Source organism: Molothrus ater, chromosome 5, assembly GCF_012460135.2.
Source record: "Molothrus ater isolate BHLD 08-10-18 breed brown headed cowbird chromosome 5, BPBGC_Mater_1.1, whole genome shotgun sequence".
In the NCBI taxonomy this organism is placed as follows: domain Eukaryota; kingdom Metazoa; phylum Chordata; class Aves; order Passeriformes; family Icteridae; genus Molothrus; species Molothrus ater.
Genome location: NC_050482.2, coordinates 2,342,004 through 2,356,625, shown reverse-complemented (window position 1 = coordinate 2,356,625; position 14,622 = coordinate 2,342,004). Strand labels below are relative to the sequence as shown.

The following is a 14,622-nucleotide window of genomic DNA, read 5'->3' as shown; positions in this document are numbered from 1 at the left end:
CCTCCCCTCACATCCTGACCTCTCCTCTCTCCTCAGGTGTTTTGTTCCCCCCTCACAGGCTGACTTCTCCTTCCTTCTCAGCTGTTTTATTCCTCTCCCTCACACGCTGGCCTCTCCTCCCTTCTCGGGTACCTTGTTCCTCCCCTCACACCTTCTCGGGTGTTTTGTTCCCCCCTTCCACGCTGACCTTCTTCACCCTGCTCAATGTTTTGTTCCCCCCCTCACACACTGACCTCTCTTCCCTTCTCAGGTACCTTGTTTCCCCCTCACACGCTGACCTCTCCTTCCTTCTCACATACCTTGTTCCCCTCCTCACATGCTGACCTCTCCTCCCTTCTCAGGTACCTTGTTCCCCTCACACGCTGACCTCTCCTCTCATCTCGGGTACCTTGTTCCCCTCACACGCTGACCTCTCCTCCCTTCTCGGCTACCTTGTTCCCCTCCTCACACGCTGACCTCTCCTTCCTTCTCGGGTACCTTGTTCCCCTCCTCACACGCTGACCTCTCCTCCCTTTTCGGGTACCTTGTTCCCGCCGCCCCTCACACGCTGACCTCTCCTCCCTTCCCCGGCGCCGTTCCCCGGCTCTCGGCGTTCCCGCCTGGCGGAACCCTCGGGCTCGGTGCTGCTCTCTCCCGTGGCTGTGCTCGGCCTCGGCTGTCGGAGCACCACAAATGCTCCAGCGATCACAAGGGCTCGAACCCAAATGAAAAAGCAAATGCTGGAATTGCTGTTTGGCCATGGCCATGAGCATTGGGAGTAACTGCATTCTGTTAGGTTTCTTTTTACTCTGCTTTTTTTTTCCTCCTACTTTTTAATACTGAAGTTTCCTTGGCACATTGCAGCTGTTTCCCGCAGAGAGGAGACTGAGCTTTCTAGACATCCACAATGCTCTGCTGAAATTATTATTTGTTGCTTCTAGCAACTGCTTCCTTTGTTTAACTCCACAAATCCTTTGTTGTTCACAATTGTCTTTTGGCTAAGGCTATACTTTTCTGTACCTTGTTGTACTCTGGTTTGTATTTCAGGTCTTTTGGTGTGGTGTAACATGGAGAATAACAAGACAAAATAATCCCCTTAATTTTGTTTCCTGAGGGGTGATTTTGATAGTTTTAATGCTGTACTGTATATTCTATTATAAGGACTGGTGTATGTATGATATTTATGTTATACATATAACATGAATCCCCCTGTGCTGGGCACTGCTGAGGTCCCATCTCAAATCCTGAGGGCAATTTTGAGCCCTTTGTGATAAGAAGGGCATTGAGGGGCTGGAGCAGATCCAGAATGGAGCTGGGAAGGGTCTGGAGAGCCAGGAGGGGCTGAGGGAGCTGGGAAGGGTCTGGAGAGCCAGGAGGGGCTGAGGGAGCTGGGAAGGGTCTGGAGAACCAGGAGTGGTTGAGGGAGCTGGGAAGGGTCTGGAGAACCAGGAGGGGCTGAGGGAGCTGGGCAGGGGCTGAGCCTGGAGCAAAGGAGGCTCAGGGGGCCCTGGTGGCTCTGCACAAGTCCCTGCCAGGAGGGCACAGCCGGGAACAGGGACAGGAGCAGAGGGAACGGCCTCAGGCTGGGCCAGGGCAGGTTTAGATTTTGATAACAGGAACAATTCTTTCTGTGAAGGGGTGTCCAGGAGGACATTAAATCCCTCCAGGAATTAATTAAATAACCCTGTGGATGTGGCACTTGGGGATGTGGGTCCATGGTGGCCTTGGCAGTGCTGGAGAAACAGTTTGACTTGATGAATTTATGGATCTTTTCCAGCCTTAATGTGATAAATTGTGAAACATATTCAGCAGAGTTTTACAATACTTTTGTGTGGTACCTCCCCAGCATTCATTTCCTGCAGATTTCTCAGTGAGCAGTAAAAGAATTATCCTTTAACTCTCACCCAAACCATAAAACAGTGAAAATCTCACCCAATTTCTTTGGGAGGAACAGATCTTGTGTATCCCAGAAATTCTGGATTTTGCCCAGGGCTGCTGCTGTTAAACAGATTTTTGGTGTTTTTGCTGGAGGAACAGGTCAGTACATCAGTGAGTCCTGCCTTGGCCACACATGAAAGCAGCTGGAGCTTTGAGCAGGACAAGCTTTCAGCCATGCTGCTTTGAGCAGTTGGTACCACAAACTGTGTGTTTGGAGCTTCAAAGGTGTTTTAAAGTGAGGAACTGGGAGCCTCAACAAGGTGTGTGATACAGCACAGAGCACCTGGAACAGGTGGTGGCAAGTTTACTGTGGATTCCTGTGAAAACTGGAGCTTTGTTTGATTCCCCCCCACTGATTCAGCACTCAGTTCAATTGCACTTCACTAAAATGTTCTTTTCCCTGATCAGATGAGAACTATTTAAATTTGATCCCCTTGCCTTTTTTTTTTTTTGGTGGTGTTTCCCACTGTCTTTAATGAGTATTTTCATTTCAATGAGCGAGTGTGAGTGAAGAAAAGTGAATTGCACGCTCAAAGAAACCTGATCCAGAAGGAAAAGAGGATTATTCCTGGATTTCCAAGCTGCACCTGTGCATCCTGTAATACTCTTTTCTGCCTTTAACCACAAATATTTACATAAGCCTGCTCAGATGTTGGGGAGCAGAAGAAAAAAGGCTTTTATAGGGACACAAAGACACTGAACACCCACAGTTGTGGACAAAACCAGCAGGGTCTTCAACCCTCTTTTCCTGTAAGAATTATCTGGTCCTAACTGAGCATTAATTTCCTAAACCTTGTTATTTGCATTATCTGTTCCTTCAATTTTGCTTCATAAAAAAGAATCTGCAGAAGCATAATGCCCACATACTGTTACTGCAATGTTCTTCCTGAGAAACAAATTTTCTAGTCAGGAAATGGATAATTAAGCCTCAGTTTGCCATCCATAGCTTAGCAGTAATCACACTTAACAGGGCTGGCCCTAGGGCAGGTAAAATAGGCAGGCAGTTATCCACCCAGCCTGGCTGGAGGCAACAGGAAAAGCAAATTTACAGAAATGAAACATTTATTATTCATTAATGTTAACAGTTTTCTCTTAAAAATTGACATAATCTAATTTTCTTGGTGTTTGATTGGGCAGGTAGGAAGCTGACAGCAGGCTGGCAAAAGGAATTGCTCATCTGCACTAGAAAACAGAGAAAAAATATAATATAAACTGTGTAGGGGAAAATGAGTCCTCAGTGTAAAGAGAAATTCTTGCTGAATCTCAAATCTGATTGCTGTTCAAAGTGTAATTGTGAAGTTGATGCCTGTAAATGGATCATCTTAAAGGTTGTAGCTGAATTTTTTGCCACAGTGCAAAATACAAGGGGGTGGGGGGCAGCAAATGCAGGATTTGGTGGCAAAAAATACTCCTGTGAAGGGAATGAAGTGACAGGGGATGAGATGCAGTAGGGGGGGTGTGGATGGCACTGCAAATTCAGGTTCACAACACTGAGTTGTGCATGCTCCAAAGGTATTCAGCACCTTCCAAACCTAAATGGAGATGGATTGTGGGCATTTGGAGCTTGAAAATTCATGGATTTGTCTCTACCTGAGCTATTTTTGTTGTTGACCCTTGTAGAATAAAAGAGAGGGGAAAATGGGACAAAGGAGAATGGCTTTAAGGTGGAGGAGGTTGGATTTAGATGAGGTTTAAAGAAGAAATTCTTGGCTGGGAGGGTGGGGAGGGGATGGGCTGGAATTGCCAGAGCAGCTGGGGCTGCCCCTGCATCCCTGCAATGTCCAGGGCCAGGCTGGACACTGGGGCTGGAGCAGCCTGGGACAGTGGGAGGTGTCCCTGCCATGGCAGGGGTGGCACTGGATGGGCTTTAAGGTCCCTTCCCACCCAAACCTTTCCATGACAATAGAGCTGCTTCAGTCTGAGGTACATCCACAGGGTGCTGTGTGTTAAAACTGAATCTCCCCCATCAAACAGGACATAGACTTGCAAACAGAGGTGGAGGAGACTCCAGATTTGTTTAGGAACCTGTTTTTTTCCACATTTGCTGTGGACATGTATGTGAACAAAACACTCCATCCTCTGGAAGCTTTGTGGTTTGGCAACACCAGCTGAGCTCTCTGGGCCTGTGACTGCCTGTGGGACCTGCCATGGTGCCAGGAAAAGCATTGCACAGAATGACCAGAATCACAGAATTTCACAGAATTCCCAGAATCCCTGGGTTGGGAGAGACCTTCAAGGCCATGGAGTCCAGCCCAGCCCTGGCACCCAGTGCCACATCCAGGCTGTCAAACACACCCAGGGCTGGGGACTGCACCACCTCCCCGGGCAGCCATTGCAGAACTTTATCCCCCTTGCTGGAAAAGCTTTTTCCTGTAGGGGATACAGCATGGGTAAATGAAGGTGGTACAGAATGTATTCTTACCCCCTAAAGAGTTGCAGCTGAACCAATTACTAAAGATCAGGAGCAGGTCTGATGTTAACAGGCCACAGCTGTAGCCAATAAGAGCAGTGTTATAAAAGAGTGGATTGGTGGGAACTGGAGTCAGTTGGCTGCTGTGAGGAGAGGAAGAGTCAGTGCTAGAGGAGCTGCCTACAAGAACCATCAAGGAGGTACAAAGCTCTGGCAATATGGAACCCTTGCAATGTAAAGACAATAGAGCTCTTGCACTATAATGACATTTTCCTGCTCTCCAGCCTGAATTTCCCTTGGCACAGCTCAAGGCTGTGTGCTCTGGCTGTGTCAGTGCTGCTGGAGAAAGAGCCCAAGGGCAGCTGAGCACAGGCACCTTTCAGGAGCTGCAGAGAGCGATGGGGGCAGCCCTGAGTCTCCTTTGCTGCAGGCTGAGCACCCCCAGCTCCCTCAGGGGCTCCTCTCAGGGTTTGTGTTCCCAGCCCCTCTCCAGCCTCGCTGCCCCTCTGGCCCCGCTCAGTGTCCCCAGGCCCTTCCCAGGCTGAGGGGCCAGAGCTGGGCACAGCCCTGGAGCTGAGCCCTCCCCGTGCCCAGGGCAGGGCACAGTGACCTCCCTGCTGTGCTGCCCCTCACTGCTGACACTGCCAGGGCACAGTGACCTCCCTGCTGTGCTGCCCCTCACTCCTGACACTGCCAGGGCACAGTGACCTCCCTGCTGTGCTGCCCCTCACTGCTGACACTGCCAGGGCACAGTGACCTCCCTGCCGTGCTGCCCCTCACTGCTGACACTGCCAGGTGCCACTGGCTCCTTGGCCACCAGGGCACACCAGGGCTCCTGTCCTGCTGCCCACCAGGTCCCTTTGTGCCTGGCACTGCCCCAGCCACACCATCCCCAGCCTGTGGCACTGCAGGGGTTGTTGTGGCCAAAGTGCAGCACTGGGCACTTGGACTTACTAAACTTCATACAATTTCCTGTGGTTGTTCCCACTTTGTGCTGAGCTTCTTGGTCTGGTGACTGAGCAGACAAATCTGGTGTGCATTTCATCCACATCAAAGCTCTTTTTGTAGGAGCTTGGTGCAGATAAGCTGCCCACATTTGTGGGAGCAGGAGTGATACACAGAATAAAGATTAACCTGTGTGTGATGTGTGTTTTCTGGTGGGATTGACAATGTTAAATCTTGTTTTGAGGCTGGGATGCTTTTGAGGCTGGAAAATAGCATTTTTGCAGAGGGAGGTGAGTGGTTTCATAGTTCTGCAGCTGATCATGCCTCTAGCATTGCTGTGCTCCTGGATTTATCTGTTGTGCCACATGATGAGTGGTACAATGGTGTTTGTTTTCTTTTGCTGCTGACTAGCTCAGTAAACATCATGTTCTCTCAGTTCCCAACAATAATAGAAGTGTATTAGCTTGTGGAGAAATGATAACTTATTTTCTGTCCTTTTACAGCATCTGCCTGTTGTTCTCTTGTGTTGTTTGAATGCTGGAGAGGTTCCTTTTTCTTCCTTTCCTCCCCAAATTAATTCATCACAGTGTGGGAGTAATTTTGGACAGAAGATGAGACTGGATGGTAGTTGTTCATTGGGCACATGAACATCTGGGCCAGATCTATGGAAAGCATTGATTTGTAAAAGCACAAAGAGCTATCCAACACTGCCTGTAGTGTGAAATAATTTCCTGCAGAGTGTATGGAGTGTGCTGGTGTTAGATGTTGCTGGGACCAGATAAATTACATTGGTTTGTAGAGAAAAATTCTTTTATCCCTGTAGAATGCATGGCATTTTTGAAGCTCTTGTCTGAACTTCTGTGGTAAATACACACCACAATTTTATACCTTATAAAAAAGAGACATGGTGTGACTTCCTTCAAGAGACACAGAACAGCTGGGATTGAAAGGGACCTCAAAGCCCATCCAGTTCAGTGGGCTGGGACATCTTCCAGGAGCTCCAGCCCCATTGTCCAGCCTGGCCTTGGACATTGCAGGGATGCAGGGGCAGCCCCAGCTGCTCTGGCAATCCCAGCCCAGCCAGGAATTCCTCATTGCCAAGATCCCATCCCTGGCTGCCCTCTGGCACTGGGAGCCATTCCCTGGGTGCTGTCCCTGCAGGCCTTGGCCCCAGTCCCTCTGCAGCTCTCCTGGAGCCCCTGCAGGCCTGCAATGTGCTGGAAGCTCTCCCTGGATCCTTCCCTTCTCCAGGGGAACATTCCCAGCTCTCCCAGCCTGACATTGGATCCATCTCCTCTCCAAGACATTCATGGACCCAGGGGCTTCACTTGGAATCTCAGCAAACCATGAAGGGTCTCCCTTCCCTTCTCCTCTCTTTTCTCTCCCCGTTTTCCATAAAAATCCCTTGGGATGGATTCTGAGTGTCCCAAATCCCAGAATTCTGGAATGGTTTGGTTGGGAAGGGACCTTCAATCCCATTCCAGGGCCACCTCCCCTATCCCAGGGTGCTCCAATCCTTCCTTGGACATTGCAGGGATGCAGGGGCAGCCCCAGCTGCTCTGGCAATCCCAGCCCAGCCAGGAATTCCTCATTGCCAAGATCCCATCCCTGGCTGCCCTCTGGCACTGGGAGCCATTCCCTGGGTGCTGTCCCTGCAGGTCTTGGCCCCAGTCCCTCTGCAGCTCTCCTGGAGCCCCTTCAGGCCCTGCCAGGGGTTCTGAGCTCTCCCTGGAGCCTTCTCCTCTCCAGGTGAGCACCCCCAGCTCTCCCAGCCTGCCTTCTCAAAACCAAGCATTTTACTGACAGAACCATTTCATTTTGCTCCTCAGAGGAAAATTCTGAGGTCTGTGCAGGGGAAATCTTTACTACCACAAGTGGGTTTTTCAACTGCTTCTGAGTACTTAGTTGAGCATTTATAATAAGTACATAAATCAAAAATCTTGCCTTTCTCTTCACTAAAAAGTGAATTACCCTCTAGCTTTTGATGGTTACAGTCTGTGCAGCTGCTTTAAGAGGACAGGTGAGAGTGAATTCAGACTTCTGGGTTGTGGCACTTTGTCCCTTCACCTGAGGTGCTGAAGCAGGAAGGTTCTTGGAGAGCTTGGAGTTCATTCAGGTTTTTAGAGAGGTGCAGCTTCATGGAGAAGTGGTATGGCTGTCATATATATATATAAAAATATATATAAATGTGAGTGCTTTTTCCTGTGTATTTACCTTTGGAAATGAGCTATTCCTGGCTTTCATGTGAGCTGTTGGAGGAAGCAGTTGAAGGCTTTGGGTGTTTGCACAATGTCAAGGCTTCAGGACTCCTGAAAAAAATCTTTCCATCTCCTCCCTCTGCTCATTGGGTTGGATGCTGGAAATAGGAGATGAAAAATGCTTGTGACCTACAGATCAACTTCTACTAAAATGAATAGTCCCAAAGGACTTTTTTTATTAATCTAATTCCAGTCTAAATTCAGTGACCTCAGGGAAATAACAAGGTTCATTTATTTTCTCCTGAGGAAAGTGCTGTACATCCCATGATAAAAACATTTCAGGATTGTGTCTGATCATCTCCTCAATCCTGTCTCCCATCTGTGGGAGTGACTCCAGTGAATGAAGCATTTTGCTTTTGTGTAATTTGTATTTTTAACTATGCAAAAATCAGAAGTCTGTGAGTTTTGGCTCAATGAATTTCTCTTTCACCGTAGCATAAAAATGGCTCTCAGCAGACTCAGAGCCAGTTGGAATTATTGTAATCCTGGTGAGCTCTTGCTAATGAGACAGGCATCTGCAGCCATCCAGCTGCCAAGTACAAATTCCAGGTATCTTACAGAGGAGGAGGAGGATTCTCATTTGGAAAAAATCAAAATTAAAAAAAAAACAACAAACAAGTGAAGTGCTCAGGAATCCCTCCTGGAAACCCCCACTGAGTTCATCATCTGCTACTAGGGATCTAAACTGATTTCCCTTCTGTTTGTCCTGTGTGTGGAATATTTTTCAGGGAGTTCTGAAATGCTGATGTATATTTATCATTGTTTCATAATCCTGTCCTGTTTTGTGATTCCCCCTTCAAAGTTCTTCCTGCAAAGTTCCCTTCTCAAACAATTTGGATCCTTTCTGTTTGACAAACACTGTGTTGACTTTTCTTCTTCCTTGCAACACATTTTAATAGGACTAAAATAAGCAGAGATGCCCTTGGCTTACTTTTCTGCAGTGTTAGCAGGAGCATGGATAAGCTCAAGAATATTAAGTATTCCTTGCTTTTCTCTTCTTTTTTTTGTACTGAGCAAGAAAAAGAAATGGCTCCTGTACCATGAGACTTAGATGGGAAATTCAGGTATACAGAGTTTCAAATTCCAAGTGATTAATCCAGACTCATTACCAGTGGAAATAACCAAATCTTAAACCCAAACCCTCACATTTCTAAAACTCACTGTTTTTTTCAGTAAAATGAAGGGAAAAAAAATCTCTGTTACTTTTTTCCATTTGGGTCTTGGGTTTTGGTTTAAACTCTTACCCTGTCTGTAAGGAAATAATCTACAGGTGTTTAAGGCAAATTCAAGTGAGTGGAGAGCTAAGAAAAAGCCTGTTGGGGGAAATTTGTTGTTGTGTGGAATTTTTTATCCTTTTTGGTGTAGGATGTGGTGCCTGGGAACATTATTTAGTGATGACCTTGGCATTGCTGGGTTAATGGTTGGGCTCCATGATCTTAGAGGTCTTTTCCAACCTTAATAATTCTGTGATGTTTTGAACCAGAACAGATTAAAGGACTGTAAATAAATACAAGATTTTTGGTCAGAATGTGAGTGTGGTATTTTTAGTGGTGGTTGTTCCCACAGTATATTCCCAACCTAGGTAATTAAGTGTAGTGGTTTTGGTTTGTTAATTTGAGATTTCATTACTTTTTAGATTTCTTGGTTAATGTACTAATTAGTGTGTTGGGTTTGGTGTTGGTTAATTACTAATGTACTTATTTTTTGTTGTGAGATAGGATTAGAAGAAAGGTAAAGTAGGTTTAAAATTTTAAAAGTGTATAAAGATAAATTAATTAATAGTAACTAAAAGAAAGAGTAATAAGAATTAAAAGCAGGATGTTCCCAATAGAGCTGTTTATTCTGCATCCACCAGAGGCAGCTGGAAATCCTGGAATGTGACAATTGACTGAGCCTGAAACTTTGGTTCATCTTGGTTTAGTTGCCCTTTCAAGGGGGAGAGGAGACCAGAACTGTGCATGCTCATTTATGATCTCAGTAGGAATCATCTGGTGGGATCTCCAATGTCTCTGATCTCCAGCTGTCCTGGCCTTGTCCTTCTGCCACTTGTGGGGTTTCTGAGATAGGAACTGCTGGGACCTCTCAGGCTTCCCAAGCAGCTCTGCTTTGCTGGGCAGATGTTTTCAGCAAAATGGATTTTTCCTATAGACAGGACAAGCTAAATTCAAATGCAAGGATAAAAAGACTGGGCAACACAATATAAATCTGCTTTAAAAATATGGCTGGGATTTGTTAGGAAGCCTGGGTTGGATGGAATTTGCTGGAGCAGTGGAATCCTCATGGCATCCTCTGACATCAGTGTGGTCTTAGCTTTGGAGAGAGATCTTCAGCTTTTGTAACCAACTGCTGGCACTGCAGATGGATTCTGTGGCAAATCCAGAATTGGGAAATTGAATTTGGTTTGATTAAAGCTACCAACTTTCCTAGTCTGTGCTCTGGGCCAGTTTGGTTCTGCTGCTCCCTTGTGTGTCTCTGTGCAGGATCTCCTGTGCTCTGTGCTGCAGGTCACTGAGGATGGATGTTTTCATTAACTGCTGGGACAGGCAGCTCCAAACTCAAACAAAATGGCAATTCCTGAGCTGGATATTCCTTGTGTCCAGTGTAGCCATGCTGAAGAACATTGTTCCAGCAGAAATAAGCAGTTCTTGACAAAGAAAATGGATTTATCTGCAGGAGCTCTTAACAGAGGATGACTTTATGCCAGCCTTGCACGTGATTTTCATTTTAGTCTTGGAATGGTTTGGATTGGAAGGGACTTCAAGATGGTCATGGGCAGGGAGCCTTTCACTAAAATTACTATTTTATGGGCCCTGAGCAACCTTGTCTAGTGTTCCTACTTCTCAGAGCCTTTTTAAAGAGCTTTGGCTAAAATGTAATTTAATTTTGTTTTGTGAAAAGCTGATTTAAGACAAAATTAAAAGACTTGGGAGTAGAATATTAATGTAGTAGCATGAGAAAGGATTCCTGTTTCTGTAGCTACCATGCAGCATGGAACATGAAATGCAGTGAGTTTTATGCTTTGGAAGCAGCTGCTTTGAGGGGACGCTCATGGGGGGCTGCAGCTTCTTCAGGAGGGGCAGCTCTGATCTCTGCTCTCTGTGACAGGGACAGGTCCTGAGGGACTTCATTTCAATTATCTGCAGATGCTTTAGAGGTACCTGGGGCTGTGTCAGGGGAGGCTGAGGTTGGATATCAGGAAAAGGTTCTTGGCTGCTCTTTCTGGGATTTTTATCCTCTCAAAGGGAGAAGGAGAAGATTGCATTGATTCATGAATAGAAGATTGGAGTGACATCAGGAAGTTTTGAGTTATGTCCAGTTTCACAGAGTTTTCAGCAGTTTTGTTGCAATCTCCAACTTAATTGATTTCAATAAAAATAATCTCACTACATGATGTTAGAGGTTAAAATAATTGAAGGGGGGAAATAGGGTCATGGGGCCTTTTCTTGTTGTATTGATACATGTTTGAAAACTGACTGATGGAAGACCTGGATAGATTTGTGATGGATTTCTCTGTGTCCCTGTGACATCCCTTACCTTTGGCAGATAAGTTACAGGAACTGCAACATTGCACAAGTTGTACTGGTTCCCAAGACTAAAGTTAGGATTTTTTCCTTATAGCTCTTCATAAATAATAAATCAAGAATTATTTCAGATGTTACATTGTGCCTGTATTAATGACTGTCTGGTAATGTGATAATCAACAGAGAACTTTCCCTGAAAAGGGAAAAGAAAAGCTCTGAAGGTGTGGGAATCAGAAAAATAGAAACTTCCACAGACATGGAAGGGTTTGATTTGCAGCCTTGGGAGAAGCTTGGATTGAGGTAGAAATACAAGGCACAGATATTAAGCAGAAAAATAATAAACTTATGTTTCTATAGTTGTAAGTAAGAATATGCCTTAAATAAGGGAGAAACTATATTGATAAAATAGTGAAAAGTTTAGGGGTGTGGTTGTATAGAATAAGCTGAGAGTTTAGAAATTATAATAGAATTATATTTGTGCATGTGAGACAGAAGCCTATTGGACAAAAGTATCTGCAGTACAGAAGTAAGTGTAGGTGATAGGTTAGAAAAGCAAAATAAAGCCTGTAGCAATTGTCTATTGGTTTAGAAAGTTCTCTATTGCCTTGTAACAAAGAAATTTATGACTACTCTTGATCTATGGCCGACTGCTCGCTCCTTTAAAATCTCAAAGCCTCTCAGACTGATGTTTATGTGAGCAATAAATTGTTTTCAGCCCCAAAATGGTCCCATCCTATGGTGGTGTTCACAGGGGTCCCAGGACAAGGGAAGAGATGAGAATCTTGACTCCATGTTTCAGAAGGCTGATTTATTATTTTACAATATATATTATATTAAAAGAAAATTATATACTAAAACTACACTAAAGAATAAAAGAAAGGATTTCATCAGAAGGCTAGAAAAGAAAGGAATGGAATGATAACAAAATCTTGTGACTGCTCACAGCCTCCACACAGGTGGCTGTCATTGGTCATCAAGCAAAAACAATTTCACATGCTGGGTAAAGAATTCTCCAAATCACATTCCAAAGCAGCAAAACATGAAGAAGCTGAAGCTTCCCAGCTTCTCAGGAGAAAAGGATTTTTCAGAAAATATGCCTGTGACACCATCCCTTCATTACAAGCGGCGACGATGATAATATGAAGGGTTTGAAAACTGGCAGAGTAACAAACCACAGCTTTGATGGGTTTTATTTTCTCACAGTGCATATAAACTCCAAATAACTTTTGCCATCTTGGTGCCCTCAGGACTTTATCCACCAGCGATGACGTGGAGGACAGGGAGAACGAGAAGGGGCGGCTGGAGGAGGCGTACGAGAAGTGCGACCGCGACCTGGACGAGCTGATCGTGCAGCACTACACGGAGCTGACCACGGCCATCCGCACCTACCAGAGCATCACCGAGCGCATCACCAACTCCCGCAACAAGATCAAGCAGGTGCCAGCCCTCAGGCTCCTCTCTTTGGCATGTGGGATATGGATTTGGGGAGTTGATATACGTTGTGTCTTGGTTTGGAAAGCCAGGTGTCTGCTGAGGAAGGCAGGAGCCTTCCCAGAAATGGAAAATGTAAATAAAACCCCTGCATCTGAATTGTTCTAATTTTGAAATGAAGGGGCTCTCAGGCAAAGATATGGGAATAGGAATAACGGTTCTTCATTAAGGAAATATATGGGAATGGGAATAGTTCTTTACTAGGAAAAGATCTGGGAATAGGAATAACAGTTCTTTATTAGGGAAATATATGGGAATAGTTCTTTACTAGGAAAAGATCTGGGAATAGGAATAACAGTTCTTTATTAGGGAAATATATGGGAATAGTTCTTTACTAGGAAAAGATCTGGGAATAGGAATAACAGATCTTTATTAGGGAAATATATGGGAATGGGAATAGTTCTTTACTAGGAAAAGATCTGGGAATAGGAATAACAGTTCTTTATTAGGGAAATATATGGGAATGGGAATAGTTCTTTACTAGGAAAAGATATGGGAATAGGAATAACAGTTCTTTACTAGGAAAATGAAAAATACAAATGCAACGGTACAAATAAAGAAACCAACCCACTGCCAGAGTGAGAGCAGTCCCTGCCCCTTGTGTGTCAGGGGGTGGCACAGCCCCATCCCATGGGGGCTCAGCCCTCCTGCAGTGCCAGCTGTGGCTCTGCTGGAGCAGGGATCCTGCACAAGGGGGGAGTTTTCCTCTGCAGCTCCAGGGCTGCTGGAGATGGGCCTGGGCTCCCTCTGGCAATGCAGGGCAGCAGAAGCTGCTCCTCTGGCAATGCACTGGGCAAAGGCTGCTGTGCTGTCCCAGCACCTCAGATTGGATCCAGGTAGGAATGCTTGGCTCCTCCCCTGGGCGCAGCATCTCCCCATGGGATGATGGAATTGGATCAGCCCTGCAGGGACACTCAGTGGCCATGGACAGCAGAGATCTCCTGGAGGGAGGATTGGCTGTGGGAGAGATCAAGAAAAAACTGCCCCATGAACAGAGAGAACTGCCCCACCTCTGACAGATGGCAATTGAATACAACCTCAGCCACATCTTTCAACCTAAGACAGATTGCTATAGTGACAATATTAGTGATAGTGCTGTATGTGTTTCACTGTACACAACAATTGATGACCAAAACCATCAAAGAAGTTTTTTCCCTTCGAGAGAGGGGGAAATGTGGGAAGTGGATTTGTAGAGAATTCTCAAAGCCTGACAGAGAGCTCACATCTGCATGCAAACGTTGAGATGAGAAATGCTGAGTTAGAAATGCCCTGGAATGGGACAGACATTGCTGAGAGAGAAATGGAACTGGAAATAAGTTCCAACGGGTGGCTTTGCAAATAAGACTGGATACTTTGGAGAAACAGAACTGTGAAAGATGCATTGCAGTGGGACCCACCAGGGGTAATTTTAGATGATTGCTTTAAGGCATTTACAGCATGGTGTGGCTAAAGCTGACAGACCAAGAAACACCTATAATGTCTTGTAATGAAGAAACAATTGGCTTCTGATTGTGATGGTGTCAATTATAACATCTGTATTGTCACACCCTTCACATGAGACTGAAAATGGAATAAAAGTTTTTAAAGCACCTCTCAGCTGCCCCATCTGTGGGTCAGAAAAGGCCATAACCCAACATGTGTGAGCTCCACAGGCTGTGCTCCAGCTGCAAATCTCCATTTTTCCTGGCTGCTGTTTTAGTAGTGGTTTTGCTACCAATAACCACCAGTGATGGAAGCTCCAATGTCCTGTTTTATGCTTTTGTTTCTCCCTCTGTTTTTCCAGCTTCTCAGCATCATTTTCAATGGAATGAAAATTGAGTTGAGAAACATCTGTTACCACTAAATTCCTCCTAAATTCCCACCTGGAGTATTGTGTCCAACCCTGTTGAACAGGTCCAGAGGAGGCCCCAGAGCTGCTGCAGGGCTGGAGCCCCTCTGCTCTGGAGCCAGGCTGGGAGAGCTGGGGGTGCTCACCTGGAGAAGGGAAGGCTCCAGGGAGAGCTTCCAGCACATTGCAGGCCTGAAGGGGCTCCAGGAGAGCTGCAGAGGGACTGGGGCCAAGGCCTGCAGGGACAGCACC

General features: G+C 45.8%; 1 protein-coding gene across 1 annotated transcript in view; it reads left to right on the top strand.

Moving 5' to 3' along the window:
* Positions 1-14,622, top strand: part of EXOC4 (exocyst complex component 4) — a 362,041-nt gene that overhangs the window by 16,993 nt on the left and 330,426 nt on the right. Inside the window, exon 2 of the mRNA XM_036400734.2 lies at positions 12,299-12,488. Within this exon, the coding sequence (XP_036256627.1) occupies positions 12,299-12,488 (190 nt within the window). The remainder of the gene's footprint in view (positions 1-12,298; positions 12,489-14,622) is intronic.